This window comes from Geotrypetes seraphini, chromosome 7, assembly GCF_902459505.1.
Source record: "Geotrypetes seraphini chromosome 7, aGeoSer1.1, whole genome shotgun sequence".
NCBI classification, from domain to species: Eukaryota; Metazoa; Chordata; class Amphibia; order Gymnophiona; family Dermophiidae; genus Geotrypetes; species Geotrypetes seraphini.
The window spans coordinates 83288584-83304833 of NC_047090.1; the positions used below are offsets into that span (position 1 = coordinate 83288584).

General features: G+C 41.0%; 1 protein-coding gene across 10 annotated transcripts in view; it reads right to left on the bottom strand.

Moving 5' to 3' along the window:
* HECTD1 (HECT domain E3 ubiquitin protein ligase 1) overlaps positions 1 to 16250 on the bottom strand; it is a 365311-nt gene that overhangs the window by 35859 nt on the left and 313202 nt on the right. For all 10 annotated transcript variants that reach the window (XM_033952151.1, XM_033952152.1, XM_033952156.1 and 7 more), the window contains 4 exons: positions 11448 to 11585; positions 8506 to 9113; positions 324 to 402; positions 115 to 208 (listed from right to left, as the gene is read on the bottom strand). In XM_033952151.1, the coding sequence (XP_033808042.1) occupies positions 115 to 208; positions 324 to 402; positions 8506 to 9113; positions 11448 to 11585 (919 nt within the window). The remainder of the gene's footprint in view (positions 1 to 114; positions 209 to 323; positions 403 to 8505; positions 9114 to 11447; positions 11586 to 16250) is intronic.

Genomic DNA, 16250 nt, shown 5'->3' on the forward strand with positions numbered 1-16250 from the left:
CCTAGGAACCAAATTCACCAACTTAATTTTCAATGGCAAATGAATGACTGACAGAAGATCATTATTTTCAGCTGTTCCCAACCTGAGCCAAGAAGATGCATTAAGTTCACTTACTGCGGAAAGCATCCATCTGTTTCTGTATACCAGACTGCATACATGCATCAAACATCAGTTCCACGTACTCTTCCACATTATCTATTGTCACTAGCTGTAAGAATAATAATTTAAAAAGACCATCAAGTCCTTGGCATAATTTCAAGAGAAGCATGCAGTTTGATACAAATAAAGACAAATCAGTTAAGGAAGCAACATCCTTTACTTACATCATCTTCACCATTGGGTTTAAGATCCACAGCTGTAAAACCATACACTCGGGATGAAGGGCAGAATTGGAAATTCAGACTGCATAAAATAAAGGCAAGAAAGGATAAATTGTTAATTTTTGCACAAAGGTATGCTCTCTCTTTGTGGACCTATCAAAACTGGATCTACAGCAAACTTCTGTTAAGTACTATCTATAAACATTCTCAATTACTATTCATTTCTATAGTGCTACCACATATGCAAAAATGTACACAAAAACACCTAAAACAATGTCCCCCTTTGACAGAGCTTACAATCTCTTCAAGACAGAACAGGACAAAAAAGCTAGGAAGTTTCATTTATAGAAACATGATGGCAAATAAAGGCCAAATGGTCCATCCAGTCCCCCATCCACAGCATCCACTATCTCCTCCTCTCCCTAGGAGATCCCACATGCCTGTCTCATGCTTTCTTGAATTCAGAAACAGTCTGTCTCTACCACCTCTACTAGAAAACTATTCCACAGATCTACCACCCTTTCTGTAAAGATGTATTTTCTTACATTACTCCTATCACCTTTTAATTTCATCTTATGCCCTCTCCTTCTGGAATTTTCCTTCATTTTAAAAATATTCACCTCCTGTACTTTAATGCCATGGAAATATTTAAACATCTCTATCATATCCCCTCTCTCCTCTTTTTTCCAGAGTATAAATTAAAAAGTTTTGTATTCTTGTTTCAGAAAAATCGATACACATACCGTAATGCTGTCCTGAAGAAGCTTTCAATATTCATACGAGAGCGAAACAGAGATCTTCTGTCGGACTTTTTCTAAGGGTTTTGAGTAGTTTCTTCCAGAGTATACATATTAAAGTCTCTAAGTCTGTTCCCATATGATATATGACAAAGACAACTAACCAATTTTGTAGCAGTCCTCTGGACTAATTCCATCTTATTTATATCTTTTTGAAAATGCAGTCTCCAAAACTGCACACAATATTCCAAATAGGGCCTCACCAGAGACTTATTTGATGGCATTATCACCTCCTTTTTCCTACTGGCCATTCCCCTCCTTACGTACCCAGCAAAGTAGAGATATCACAGGTGTAGAAGCTGGTACAACGTCAAATTCTCTAGTTCACTGCCAATACAAAATTAGATCCACCTGGCTACACACCAATTTAAACCCTATCAAAATCATCATAGAATTCAATAAAAGAATTCCAAAAGAACAAAGCTAAGTAAACAGCAAGTTAAGTCTGAAAGATAGCCCTTATGCTGCAGTCTTCCATGGCAGGCACTGAACTGGTCAAGTAGGACTCAAGGAAAAGAAATTAACAGGTATGAATACATTTAATCTTCCTTATCATCCTGTTGGAACAATTCAGATCAAAGGGTTGTACAAAAGAAATACCTTTCTGGGAGGGGTCAGACAAAGCCCCCTGAATAACTGCACTGCCAAAGGTTATCACCACTCCTGGCTAGAATCTCAATATTATAGTGCTTCACAAAAGAATGATGTGATAAACATGGTGCAAGAGCTCTTTCTCTATCAAGAGCTCTATCTCCATCAAGGAAGCCACTTAAGCCCAAGTGGAATGAGCCTTCAGTCCCAACGGGACCACTTCCAGAGAATGCAAAAGTTTTCTATATTGGGACAGACTGAAGGTCCATCAAGCCTATTACCATATTTCCCCATATATAGGCCGTGGCCTATACATGGGTTTTACAAACCTGTGTATGGGGCGGCCTATATAAAAATTTTTAATCAGCCGCCCACCCCTGGTACCTTTTTTGGAGCCCCCTAGATGGTGAATCTACAGTGATGCAGGGCAGCCGCTATCTCTTCAGCATCCGGCCTGCCCCCGCACCGCTTGCTGAGTGACTGACGTCAGTTCTCACGAGTCCCGCGAGAGCCAATGTCGGCCATTCAGAGGGTGGTGCGGGGGCAAGCCGGATACCGAAGGGATCGCGGCTGTCCTGCACCAGTGGAGATTCAGTGCAGGGCTCTGAAAAAGGTACTGGGGGTGGGGGGGGGGGGATATTTTAAAAGGCAGGGGAGGTACCGGAAGATAAACCGCGGCTAATACCATGGGGGCGGCTTATCTTCTGTTTTTTAAACATAAGCCGCCCTTTTCTGCGGCCTATATATGGGTGTGGCCTATATGCAGAGAAATATGGTAATTGTTGTTTGCTGCAAAATATCCACTCCAAGTCACAAGTATCTGACAAGAGTACCAAATGACTAATAGGTTCTATGCTGCTTATTCTAGTATCTCACGGGCCGCATCGAAATGGAAGAAGATATCTTCTTTTTCAAGGGTCCCGCGGCAACAAGGGGGCATCCGTGGAAAATCAAGGGCGGGAAACTGCACGGGGACACCAGGAAATTCTTTTTCACTGAAAGGGTGGTTGATCGCTGGAATAGTCTTCCACTTCAGGTCATTGAGGCCAGCAGCGTGCCTGATTTTAAGGCCAAATGGGATAGACACGTGGAATCTATTCACAGAGAAAGGTAGGGGAGGGTCATTGGGGTGGGCAGACTAGATGGGCCGTGGCCCTTATCTGCCGTCTATTTCTATGTTTCTAATGTTCCCTAGTCCACCATAAAAACCATTAGCAAAGCAAGGTAATGAATTCTAAAGCTTAACTGTAGACAGTGTGAAATTTTTTTCTCTGATTTGTTTTAAATTACTAACTAATAACTTTATTGCATGCCCCCTAGTCCTTGTACTTTTTGAAAGACCAATCTATGTGTTTCTATTCCGCGCCATTCATTTAAAAAAAAAAAAAAAGATTTCTATCATATCTCACCTCAGCCATCTCTTTTCCAAGCTGAAGAGCCCTAACATCTTTAGCCTTTCTTTACGGAGAAGTCATTCTACCTCCTCCATCATTTTGGTCACACTTCAATGTACTTTTTCTAATTCAACTACTTCTTTTCTGAGATGCAGTGACCAGGTTGCATACAACATTCCAGGTATGGTTGGACCATGCAGCTATACAGAGGTATTATAATATTCTGTTTTATTCACCATTTCTTTCTTAATTCCTAACATTCTATTTGCTTTGTTATTTATTTCATCTAGAAATAGTCATCACTATTGCATGCACTAATGTTAATTTATTCCATCAATATCAAGGTAATAGAATGGCTCATTGTTATTGCATTGTTTGTTCCCATAATTTCTGCTAACATTTCAACATCTGCCTGTTTCTGCTGACCAGGAGGATGGTAGAATATGCCTATTAATATTCTTTTTTCTTTTAATTTTCCTGCAGAACTTTAATTCTAATTGATCCAAGGCCCTCCAATAATTTGATCTACCCTATCACTGTGATACCTGGTATGAGTGTGTCTCATTGGTTATTCTCCTTCCAGAAGATCTCAGAGATACCCATTATATCTAACTTTTCATTCAGTGCTAACTTTCCTATCTTGTTTTTAGGCTTCATATACAGACACTTTAATATTGTTTATATTAACTTGTATGTGATCTATTTTTGCCTTTATTGCAACCTCTGAGATGCTCTGTTTTGATGATATTCTTCATAGATTTGTTATTCCAAACCGTGTGCTCATGAATAACTGTCAGCTTTCCCACAGATTCTAGTTTAAAAGTTGCTCTATGTCGTTTTAGGTGGGTTTTTTACATTTATGCCAGCAGCCTGGTTCCACCATGGTTAAAGTGGAGCCATCTTTCTGGAACAGGACTCCCCCCCCCCCCTTAACTCCATACATTTTCCAGTTTCCTTTTTTTTTTTTTTGTAATTCTTTATTAATTTTCAAAACTTATAAAAAGTGCAACAAATATACCATCAGAAATATCAAACAGCAGCACTAATATTCTTACAAATATTAAAACAAATTACTCATCGTCCTCCTTCCCACCCTACCTGCATGTGTGTGGCGCAGTGGTTAAAACTACAGCCTCAGCACCCTGAGGTTGTGGGTTCAAACCCACACTGCTCCTTGTGACCCTGGGCAGGTCACTTAATCCCCCCATTGCCCCAGGTACATTAGATAGATCGTGAGCCCGTCGGGACAGACAGAGAAAACTGCTTGAGTACCTGAATAAATGCATGTAAACCGTTCTGAGCTCCCCTGAGAGAACGGTATAGAAAACTGAATAAATAAATTAAAATAAATAAATAGTTGTTCTGGCATTTAATAAATACCTCCAATGTACCCCATATAAGTTAAACCATGTTTTCCCCATTTGGCGAGTACAACTGGGAATAGGTCCTATGGAACTGAAAACACTTAGGAAACCTAAGACCCTCCATCTAAAGGCTTTGCAAGTGGTGGAGCTGCATAAAAAGGGTTGCAGGGCAGAGGCTGCGAATTATAGACCGGTGAGTCTCACATCAATAGTGTGCAAACTCATGGAAACACTAATTAAAAGCAAATTGGAAACGATCTTGAATGAAGGGAATCTTCGGGATCTCAGTCAGCATGGATTCACCAAGGGTAGGTCCTGCCAATCCAATCTCATCAGCTTCTTTGACTGGGTAACAAGAAAGTTGGACTTGGGAGAGTCTCTGGACGTCGTGTACCTGGACTTCAGTAAAGCTTTTGACAGTGTCCCACACCACAGGCTGCTAAGCAAGATGGAATCGATGCGGTTAGGAGAGACACTAACTACATGGGTCAATGATTGGCTGAGTGGCAGACTTCAGAGGGTGGTGGTTAATGGTACCCTCTCTAAAACATCGGAGGTGACCAGTGGAGTGGAGTGCCGCAGGGTCGGTCCTGGGTCCACTCCTTTTCAACATATTCATAGGGGATCCAATTCAAGGGCTTCAAGGTAAAATAACACTATTCGCCGATGATGCCAAACTATGTAATATAGTAAGTGAATGCAGTTTACAGAATTATATGGCGCAGGACCTGCTTACATTGGAAAGTTGGTCCTCAACCTGGCAGCTAGGCTTCAATGCTAAGAAATGTAAGGTCATGCACCTCGGAAGCGGAAATCCATGCAGGACGTACTTCTTGAACGGAGAAACTTTAACTAGGATTCAGCAGAACGAGATTTAGGAGTAATCATCAGTGCAGACATGAAAACTGCCAATTAAGTGGAGAAGGCTTCATCTAAGGCAAGGCAGATATTGGGTTGTATCAATAGAAGTTTCGTCAGCCGAAAGCCTGAAGTCATAATGCCGTTGTACAGGGCCATGGTGAGACCTCATCTGGAGTACTGTGTGCAATTCTGGAGGCCACATTACAGTAAAGATGTGCGCAGAATTGAATTGGTTCAGCGGATGGCCACCAGGATGATCTCGGGGCTCAAGGGTCTCTCGTACGAAAGGAGACTGAACAAATTGCAGCTCTACGCTCTCGAGGAAAGTAGGGAGAGGGGAGACATGATCGAAACATTTAAGTACCTTACGGGACGTGTCAAAGTGGAAGATGATATTTTCATTCTCAAGGGACCCTCGGCCATAAGAGGGCACCCGCTCAAACTCAGGGGCGGAAAATTTCATGGCGACACCAGAAAGTATTTCTTCACAGAGAGAGGGTTGATCATTGGAACAAGCTTCCAGTGCAGGTGATCGAGGCAGACAGCGTGCCAGACTTTAAGAATAAATGGGATACCCATGTGGGATCCCTACGAGGGTCAAGATAAGGAAATTGGGTCATTAGGGCATAGACAGGGGGTGGGTAAGCAGAGTGGGCAGACTTGATGGGCTCATCTTCTGCCGTCATCTTCTATGTTTCTATGACTTCAATAACTGGATCACTGGGTTGAACCATATCATCATGGCTAGAAAGTCACAGTGTGGAGTAATATGCCTCCTTGACTTGCAATATGTCCCATAGTTCCATGGATGAAATATCTTGTGGAGAGCCGTCATCCATGTAGGGATGTATCTTGAAGGGTTTCCCAGCCCATGCTCAGATTTCCAATCTTGGAACCAAGGGATGGGCTTCCTGGAGACTTCCAGGTATATTCACTGTGAGGGACCTGTGCAAGGAGGGAGAGGGGGCAATCCCTACCAAGGCGATAGAATGCCTCCCCTACAGTTTGGTGAACATATTCCATCAAAGCTTGTGGGAATGGCAACATAGCTGCCACTCTTGCCAAAACTGGAAGATCCTTGGGCCACACAGGGTGATCAGAAACAACACAATCCCTTTTTGGGAAGTCCTCTGAGGCCACAGGGGTGAAAGATAGCCCAAGGTTACCCCAAATTAAGCACAGTGAGCAGTGTAAGCTGGTAGCAGTTCTGAACCACTGACTCCTGTAGATTAGGCAGTGCTGGCCACCAGGCATGCCAGTACCCATGGGCCAACTCAAGGACACTCTCCCCCTGAAACCATCTACCATGCAGGATTCCCTGGGCCTACCTGCTAAAGCACTAAACATCTCCCTCAGAGGTGCAAATCTTTTTCTCTCTTTCTTTCTTATTTTGATATGTAATAACAATTAAAACAGGTTTTTGTTTTTTTTTTAAACAGGTGCAGGGGACCACATAGGGACCAATGCTAGTAGCCTCACCAAATTTAAGAGTTTAGTTAAATTTTAAGTATAAATTTAGGCACTCAGCTCTAATAAATTTTCCAAGAGGCCAATTTAGGAACATAAAACTCTCAATGTTAAAAACATAAATCCTTTGAATATCAGGCTCAAAGATGTCATAAGCTTGTTTGTTTTTTACTTAAAAATGTACAGATCAGCATAGACATTTGTTTCTGAGCTGAAGCGATTAGTAATTTAATGAAAAGTTAAAGTGAATTGATTGAAAGAAGAACATTTAATACTGATGGTCATGGTACATTTGAAGACCACCAGTTACTAAATTACTTCATTGATAAAGGAATAAAATACTGGTTTAATATACTGAAGAGATTGAATTAAGGAAGCAATAGACTACACACTTGTGTTTTGATGATGCTTAATGCTTGCCATTATCTCTTAGCGGCAGGATCTGCCTATTTTGCATGACTATTTCCTAAGTGGCTCTGTGTTTTGCAGTTAATACCAAATTAATTGTTTGAAGAAAGATCTAGACAAACTGCTTCAGGAGCTAGCCAAATTTTGTTCCAGTGGCAAGAAACAAACTATAAATCAGTAGATTATATGGTAAATGGCAAGAAAGAGTGTTGGAACTCCCACACAAAGAAATATAATCAAGCATACATACTATGTAGGGTTACCTTATGGCTCCATAAATTAATGTCATCTGCGGGTCTGGTTACTGGATAGACATGACATTACACCACTAATTTTTGAAAATGTATATATCCCCCAGCATCTTAATTATTACATGCTAAGAGAAAGGACATATCTAAAAATTTTAAAAAAGTATGTTGCTGTTTAGTATTAAAACAAGCTCACTGGCAGATTCCATGCAATGCCCAGAATAACAGGACACACAAAACCCCTGTAAAACTATTGACAAGCGCAGAGCTGTTAGTAAGGCCCCCTGCCTTTACTTTCTTGTCAGTGCCTAAGTGCTGATTTGCTCAGACACTGACAGGAAAGTCAAAGCACACCCCAAAACCTCCAACCAAAATTAAAAATCCCCAGTGGTCCAGTGGACCCTTCCCTGCCCTCCCAAGCCTAAAAATCCATGATTCATTAGACCTACGACAGACCCATCCTGTCCCCAAACATGACCTTCCCCCCAAGCCAAAAATGAAAAACCCCTAGTGGTCCAGTGGACCTAACCCCAATCCCTCCTTCCTCAGCCACAAATTAAAAATCCTTGATGGTCCAGTGGATCCGACCCGGATAGGTCAAGTTGGGCCCCAAATCAACAGCCCTACCATTTGGGCCGGGCCCCCCAATCTGAACCAATGCAAACCCCTCCACCCACACCTTTCATAGCAGCAGGAGGGATGCCTACTCCTTCCCTGCCTCAGAGCCCACCTCTTCAAAATGTCAGCACACTGCCCCTGCTTGGTGCATCCTGTGATGCATTGGGAGGGATCTAAGCATCATATACTGAGATGGACCAGAATGAAGCAAAAGCAGAACAAAAAAGAATTAAGAAATTGCCAGACTAGCATGCAACTTTTCTAAAATAAAATTACAGCAAACAAAAAACCAAGTCAATTATTAATGAGCAGCAACATTTTTTTGTGTATTTTGTTCCTTTACTTCTAACTTATGGGAAGAAGTAAGTTATCAAATAGATAGAAATTAAAAAAAATATTGAAATGTTATATCTGCTCTGTGTCCTGAATAATCTTACCCTAAATCCTCTATGCTAAGTGGAGGCCCAGAGCTTGATGGGTTCTTCAACATCAGTTCTTGTAGCTTGGTGTTTTTTTCATCTTCAGAGAGACCTTTGTTGGTCAAAATTTGGCGCCTTTTAACAGCAAGTTCTTTAATTTCTTTTAGAAACCTTGCTCTATGTGGATTTACCAGTTCAAAGTCTTCCCATGTCAGGATTCCTTGAAACCAAACTGGGGGCTTTGGTTTTGGAGGATCTAGAATAAATTCAGATTTGGAGTCCTCTTCAAAACTTCCTACTGATAAGGAATCATGGCCTTCTTCTGTGGATGCTTCAGACTGACTTTCCGTGCAGTGGAAACTTCTGTCACCCCGAGATTCATAAATCAGTTTACTCATGTTACTTTTGATGTCTCCCATACACATAAGTTTAAAGAAAGGTTTTGAAATGGGTAAATCCACCAGCCGGTTGTCCTGAATGCACTTAGCCAAAAAAATCCCCAAAAAGTGAAAGAGTTTGGTTATTCTGTCCAGTTCATCGCTATCTTGTGGAAAGGGAGCTGTGAAAAGGCCACATGATCTCTGAACATAGTATCCAGGGGGTTTCAAACCACCACCAAGGTCAACCTGTTTGTAATGAGAAGTGCAAGAAAACAGGTTTAGATATATACGATACAGTGCAAGTATAAAAGAAAATGCAATAAATATAAAATATATATATATGTGGGAACCAACTGTCACTGGCTGCTTCAATACTTTGCTAAATACAACAAAAAATGAAGCAATCTTTAATCACATATTCTTAATAAATATAATGAAATATGAGTAAATACACATACACTGATGATCTAATATCCAAATAAGACATATAACATAAACCCTAGCCACCCATCCGTTATAGAAAGTGCACTTATATGTTATATGTCTTATTCAGATATTAGATCATCATTGTATAATTCATTATATTTATTAAGAATATGTGATTAAAGATTGCTTCATTTTTGATTGTAATGAATAAAAAATGACATATTCAAGACTTTTATTGAGTTTTATGGTCTTAAATAGAGCCTATATTAATGCACATACAAATATGAATGTTCATGATATAGCTGAAATTGAACAGCACAAATATACAACTACTACTATTATTATATTATTAATCATTTCTATAGTGCTACTAGGCGTACGCAGTGCTTTACACATTATATGCACTGTCCTTACTATCTACATACGGGCTCACAATCTACATACGTTCTTTGTACCTGGGGCAATGAAACACCAAGTGACCTGTCCAGGATCACAAGGAGGCTACTGCGGGTGTTTTAGTGTGAGGGGGTTACGAGTTAAAAGCAACCTCAAAAGGGTGGGCTTTTAATCTTGACTTGAATATTGCCAGGGACAGAGCTTGATGTCAATGCTCCCTCTAAGGACTGACTTGATGTGAGCAAAAATTTTTCTTTGTGAGCGAAGGGCTTAGTTGACATGAGCAACAAAATTTCTGTTACTTTATGAACAATGATTATCATGAGACCAGAAATGAGCAATCATATAAAATCTGTGAGCGATGCTTCTTAAATATATGAGCGATTGCTCATGTGCTCAACTGAGAGGGAACATAGGTTGCTGTACCGACATACAGTCTGTTCCAGGTGTATGGCATAGCAAGAGAGATGAGATGTAGTCTGTAGTTAGCAGTGGAGAAGGGCATGAACAAGAGAGACCTGACTGATGAACAGAGTTCCTCAGAAAAAGTATAGGGAGAGATAAGAGAGGAGAGATATTGATGAGCTATAGAGTGAATGCACATATAAGTCAATAAGAGGAGTTTGAATTGTATGAGGAGGCAGATAGGGAGTCAGTGAGGGGTGATGTGAACATAGTGACTGGCAGAATATAAGTCGTACAGCAGCATTTTGAATGGATTGAAGGGGAGAGAGGTGGTTAAATGGGAGATCAGTGAGAAACAGGTTACAGTAGTCTAGATGAGAGGCGATAAGGGTGTAGATAAGGGTTTTGGTAGTGTGCTCAGATAGGAATGGTTGGATATTGGAGATATTATAGAAAAAGAAACAGCAAGTTTTGGTGGTCTGGTAGATTTGTGCAGAGAAGGAGAGAGAGGACTCAAAGATGACTTCGAGGTTGTGAACTGATGAGACAGGGAGGATGACAGTGTTATCCACTGAGATAAGAGAATGTGGGGAGTGGAGAGGTAGGTTTGGGCGGGAGGATAAGTATCTCAGTTTTGGCCATGTTCAGTTTCAAGTGGCAGAAGAACATCTAGGCAGCAATATCGGACAAGTAGGCTGAAACCCGGACTTGGATTCCTGCAGAGTTTTCAGGTGTAGAGAGGTAGATTTGGGAGTTGTCAGCATAGAGGTGATATTGAAAACCATGGGAGATCAGAGCACCAAGAGATTGAGTATAGATGGAGAAAAGAGGAGGTCCCAGGCAGAGCCCTGGGGAACACCAACTGATAGCGGGTTAGCAGTGGAGGAAGATCCACCACTGCATACACTAAAGGCATGATGTGAAAAATAAAAAGAGAACCAAGAAAGAACAGGACCCTAAAATCCAAGTGAGGACAGCGTATCAAGGAGAAGGCAGTGGTCTACTTTTTTCATTATATTCCCAGTGAGCACTATATAATTACTGCTTCTTTTTCACATATATTCGTATCTCATACCTTATATATATTGAAATCTTTACATTATATTGTCCACAATTCTTTGTACAAAGCATTTTTTTTACATAAAGAAAATGGGCATACCTTCCAAAATATGCGGCATCTTAGTACATTATTTTTAGGATGTATTAAATAGATATAATACAATTTTCCTTTAAGTGCTTGTTATTTACTATAAAAACTTCCACTGTATTTGGGTATTTCTTTAAAAGGTAATGCGCTCTATATGTCGTTATATAGCATAAAGAGAAAGAGAAAAAGAAAGGAGTACAAAATACCTGACGAGATTCATCATCTGGAAAATCATCATCACATAACCAGATTCCAAGCTCTGTTCTCTGGAACTCAGCAGCCACCAAAGCATAGAACTCCAAAGTTGGTCCTAAACCTGTTCCTTCTTCCCCTAAAAACTCCACCTGAGGCCGAGGTGAAAATGTAACATTATAAACATTGGTTGGCTTAAGTAAGGTATTTAAAAATAATGAATTCCTTCAGAAACTTTACAATTTTTGATGTTCAGGAAGTTCTTTGCTTGGAATAGTTACTAAACAAAAGAACATATCCAAGGATTTATAACATTCTTCTGACTGTGTCATTTTTGTGAAACTGAGACTGGCTCTGACACTTCTACTTTCTGGGAACTGAAATATGTACATCTACAATATGTTATATTTGGGTATAACAAATACTGTCCCTGGAGGGCTTACAATCTAAGTTTGTATGGACCAAGATAATATATATAATCTATACAGTAAGTGGTGAATCATACATGTGCCTACTGACATGCATGTTTACATGACTTCAGCAACTCTGTGGTCTGTACATAAACCAAAGAAAGTAGAAAGACAACTGACCATATGGATTGGCCAGAAGCCTGCTGGAGGTAGCAGTTAATGGGTCACATGAACTGGAGTGACTGGGGCTGGTGTGACTGGAGATGATGATGATAAAAAGATGAAAGTTTAACCTAGTACATGCAGGTACAGTTTCAAATTCTTTTGCTAACATGCCCACTTCTACTTGTGCCTTACATTTAACCCTATCATATTTGAAAGATACTATTACTGCTGCTTGTGTATACTTTTGATAGACTGCACTATATACAAAAAAACTTAGGGCTCCTTTTACAAAGGTGCATTAGGGCCTTAACGCGTGGAATAGCGTGCAATACAATGCTGTACGCGCGCTAGCCGCTACCACCTCCTCTTGAGCAGGCGATAGTTTTTCGGCTAGCACGCGCTAAAAACGCTGGCGCACCTTCGTAAAAAGAGCCCTAAGTTTTCTTTTGCTTTTCATATTTATTTCAGGCTGCAAAGTATAAAAGAAATGATTACGGTAATTTAAAATGTAAATATTCTTTGCAAATCATACAGTGTGTTCAACTGCCTAACTATTACACAGTTTATTTATTTATTTATTCGATTTTTTTAGCCCGTCCTCCCAAAGGAGCCCAGAACGGGTTACAAAGTACATCCATAATAATCCAGAGCAGAGATGACATAGTTTACATAAATTACAATATAGACATGACAATAAAACATATGTACTAAGTAGCATCTGGTGAGATTAAGTGACATAGGTGCGTTGACTGGGTGGCATTTCAGGGTGAATAACTTTAAGGCGCTGGGTTGAGGAAGTTCCAGAGTCCATCTAGTGATCTGACAGATGGAGGGATTGTGTGCCAAAGTTTGGGTATGAAATGTGAGTAGGAGCGTTTGCGGGCGGTTTCAGTTTTGAGGGAGCGGCCAGAAGGTATGGTCAGTCGTTTTTCTCCTTGGGACCTCAGTGGTTGCTTTGGGAAGTAGATTTGTAGTTTAGTTTTCATGTAGTACGGAATCGTTTCATGGAAGGTTTTGAAAGCGGGGAGCAGGGCCTTGAAGGTGCAGCGTTTTTGAATGGGCAGCCAGTGCATGGAAGCTAATGCAGGGGTAACATGGTCACGGATGCCTAGGTTTTTCAGAAGGCGGATTGCAGTGTTTTGCACCCTTTGGAGGTGGGAGAGTGTTTTGGTAGGCAGGCCCACTAGTAGAGTGTTACAATAGTCTACGCAGGATAGAACAAAAGCGTAGAGTAGTTGGGCAAATTCAGGTTCTGAGAAATAGGCACGTATGGTTTTTAGCTGGCGGAGGTAGTAGAAGGAAGATGATACTAGTTTGGATACGTGATCTGTCATTGATAAATTAGAATCAAGAGTTACTCCTAGGCTGCGGACATTGACTTTGGGTGTAAGGGTGTTTGTGGCCCAGGAAAAGGACGGATGGGGGTATACGCATAAATCTTTGTGGATCCAGAGAAGTTCTGTCTTGGATTCATTTAACTATAACTTGTTTACGGTCATCCAAGACTTTATTTCAGTTAAGCAAGACTGGAGATTTTTGATTTGTGTGTCTCGGTGAGGGCTAGGGGAAGATAGAGTTGTAGGGATGTGGGATCTCTTCATGGAGGTAGTTAGGGGGTGGGCCATTAGTGTGGGCAGACTAGATGGGCCGTGGCCCTTTTCTGCTATCATGTTTCTATGTTTCTAGGTCGTCAGTGAAGGAGTGGATTCTGATTTGGTGTTTACCCGCTATGTCCAGTACTGGTTTGACATAGAGGTTGAAGAGGAAAGGTGAAAGTAAAGCTCCCTGAGGCACTCCATAGTGGAGTGGTTTGGGTTCAGATAAGGATTTTCCTAGTAGGATTCTCTGCGATCTGTCGTTCAGGAATGAAGAGAACCATTGAAGTGCATTGTCACGGAATCCAATGGACTTTAGCCTGGACAAGAGGAGAGAGTGGTCTATGGTGTCGAAGGCAGCACTGAGATCTAATAGTACCAGCAATGCATCATTTCCATCATCTAGGATTTTCCAGCAGTCATCTAGGATGTCCAAAAGCACAGTTTCTGTGCTGTGGTGTTTCCTGAAGCCCGATTGGAAGTTGGAGAGGGTGGCGTTTGTCTCCATGAAGTCTTGCAATTGCGTGAGAACAGTCTTTTCCAATATTTTTGAGATGAATGGGAGGTTGGGTTGTCTGGGTCCTTGGTTGTTTTTTTCAGGAGTGGCTTTACTATGGCTGAATTCCAGCTCCATGGAACTACACCTGTCATAAGGGACTCATTTATTAGGGGTAGGATGGATTCCAGGAATATCTCATTTGTGTTCAGCAGTGTAGTGGAGGGACATGGGTCCAGGATCGAGTTTGCGGGGCATACGGAGTTGATTATAGTTTTGAGGTCGTTGTGGGAGATCGGTTTGAAATTGTTAAAGGTTTCCATCTTGGGTGGATTGTCATCTTGGGCAGTCTCTGTGATGTATGGGAGTGCTTTGGCCTCAGAGTCCAGATTTGCACGTATCTTTGATATTTTGTCATGGAAGAAGGTGGAGAGGGATTTGCAGTCTAGGTTCGTTTGCAGGGAATGCATTGGACCTTGGGATAAGAAGAATAGGTTTTTCGTTAATGAGAAGATGGCCTTTGATCTGGCTAGTTTATAGTCATGTGTGGCTAGTTTGTAGTTTTGCAGCAAGTTTTTCCAGGAGGATTTGTCCTGGTCACCGAGAGTTTTGTGCCAAGTATTTTCAGCTTTTCTGACTCTCCTTTTTTGTACTCTCAGGTCTTCTGTAAACCAGGGTGAAGAGAATGGTCGTGAGTTAGGTTTAATCACCTTGACTTTTGCTAGGTTCTCATAGACTGTTTTAATGCCCTAGTGCCAGGTCAGTGCCTTCTCTTCTAGGGAGTTAGTGCCTAGTTGTAGTTTGGAGATGCCGTGGGAAAATGTGGTTGGGTTTACTGATTTTGGGTCGAACGTAATTGTTTCCTGGGAATTTGTTCAGTCTGCTGCCTCTTTAACTCTGGTGTGCAGGCTGAACGTGATTATATGGTGATCGGTCCAGGGGACCACAATGTTTGTTGGCGAGGATGTTTTCTGGTCAATTTGTGGGCCGTCTGAGAGAAAGATTAGGCCTAGTGTATTTACATTACATTACATTAGTGATTTTTATTCCGCTTGTACCTTGCGGTTCAAAGCGGATTACATAAGAAGAGAGCTGGACATTTCCAGGAGGGTACATGACATTGGAGAATACAGATTGAGGGTATAGACTTAATAACAGAATGAGTGTGTAGACATAATAACATTGGAAGATAAATCAGGTTACATTACATATCAAATAGTCTGTTTCCATACGTTGGTAGGTAATCGGTTTCGGTAGGATGAATTAGGTTCCAGGTATTTTTTTTTTTTTTATATATTTTTGGTCGATTGAGGGTATGGTGCCAGGGAGTGAGCAAAACCTGGTTGGTGTAAGTGGAGGAGGAGAGGGAGATTAGGTAGATTGTATATACTTTTTGAATAGCAGCGTTTTGATTTCTTTACGGAATGCTTTGAAGTCAGATGTTGAGGTTAACAATCTGGTGATGGAGGGTTCGAGTTTTGCTGCATGCGTTGCTATGAGGTTATCATAAAGCTTTTTACGATGAGTGCCATTGAGTGGTGGGTATGAGAATGGTGTCAGTGTTCTTCTTATTCTGGGTGGAAGGTTACGGTTTAGGCGATCGTTGGGTGCAGTACCGTTGAATACTTTGAAGATTAGACAGTATAGTTTGAATTGAATTCTGGCTCTAATCGGTAGCCAATGTGAGTCTAGGTAGGCGTTGGTGATGTGGTCATATTTTCCGAGGGAGTAGATTAGTCTGAGAGCTGTGTTCTGAACGGTCTGTAGTTTTTTGATCATGTTTGTAGGGCATGGTAGATATAGGATATTGCAGTAGTCCACAAGACCTAGTACCAGGGATTGTACAATGATCCTGTAGTGTTCTTTGTCAAAGAATTTCCTTATTTTTCTTAAGTTGCGCATTGTGAAGAATGCTTTTTGAGTAGTTTTGTTGATTTGAGTCTGCATAGTGCAGCATCTGTCTATCAGCACTCCCAGGATTTTGAGGGAGGTTTGGATTGGGTATTTGATTGCTTTAATTTCCAGGTCTGTTATGGATGGGTTTTTGTCCGTTTCAAGCATTAAGAATTTGGTTTTGTCCGAGTTTAGTTTTAATTTGTGGTTTGTCATCCATTTTTCTACTTCGTCCAGTATTGTTTCCAGGTGTCCTGT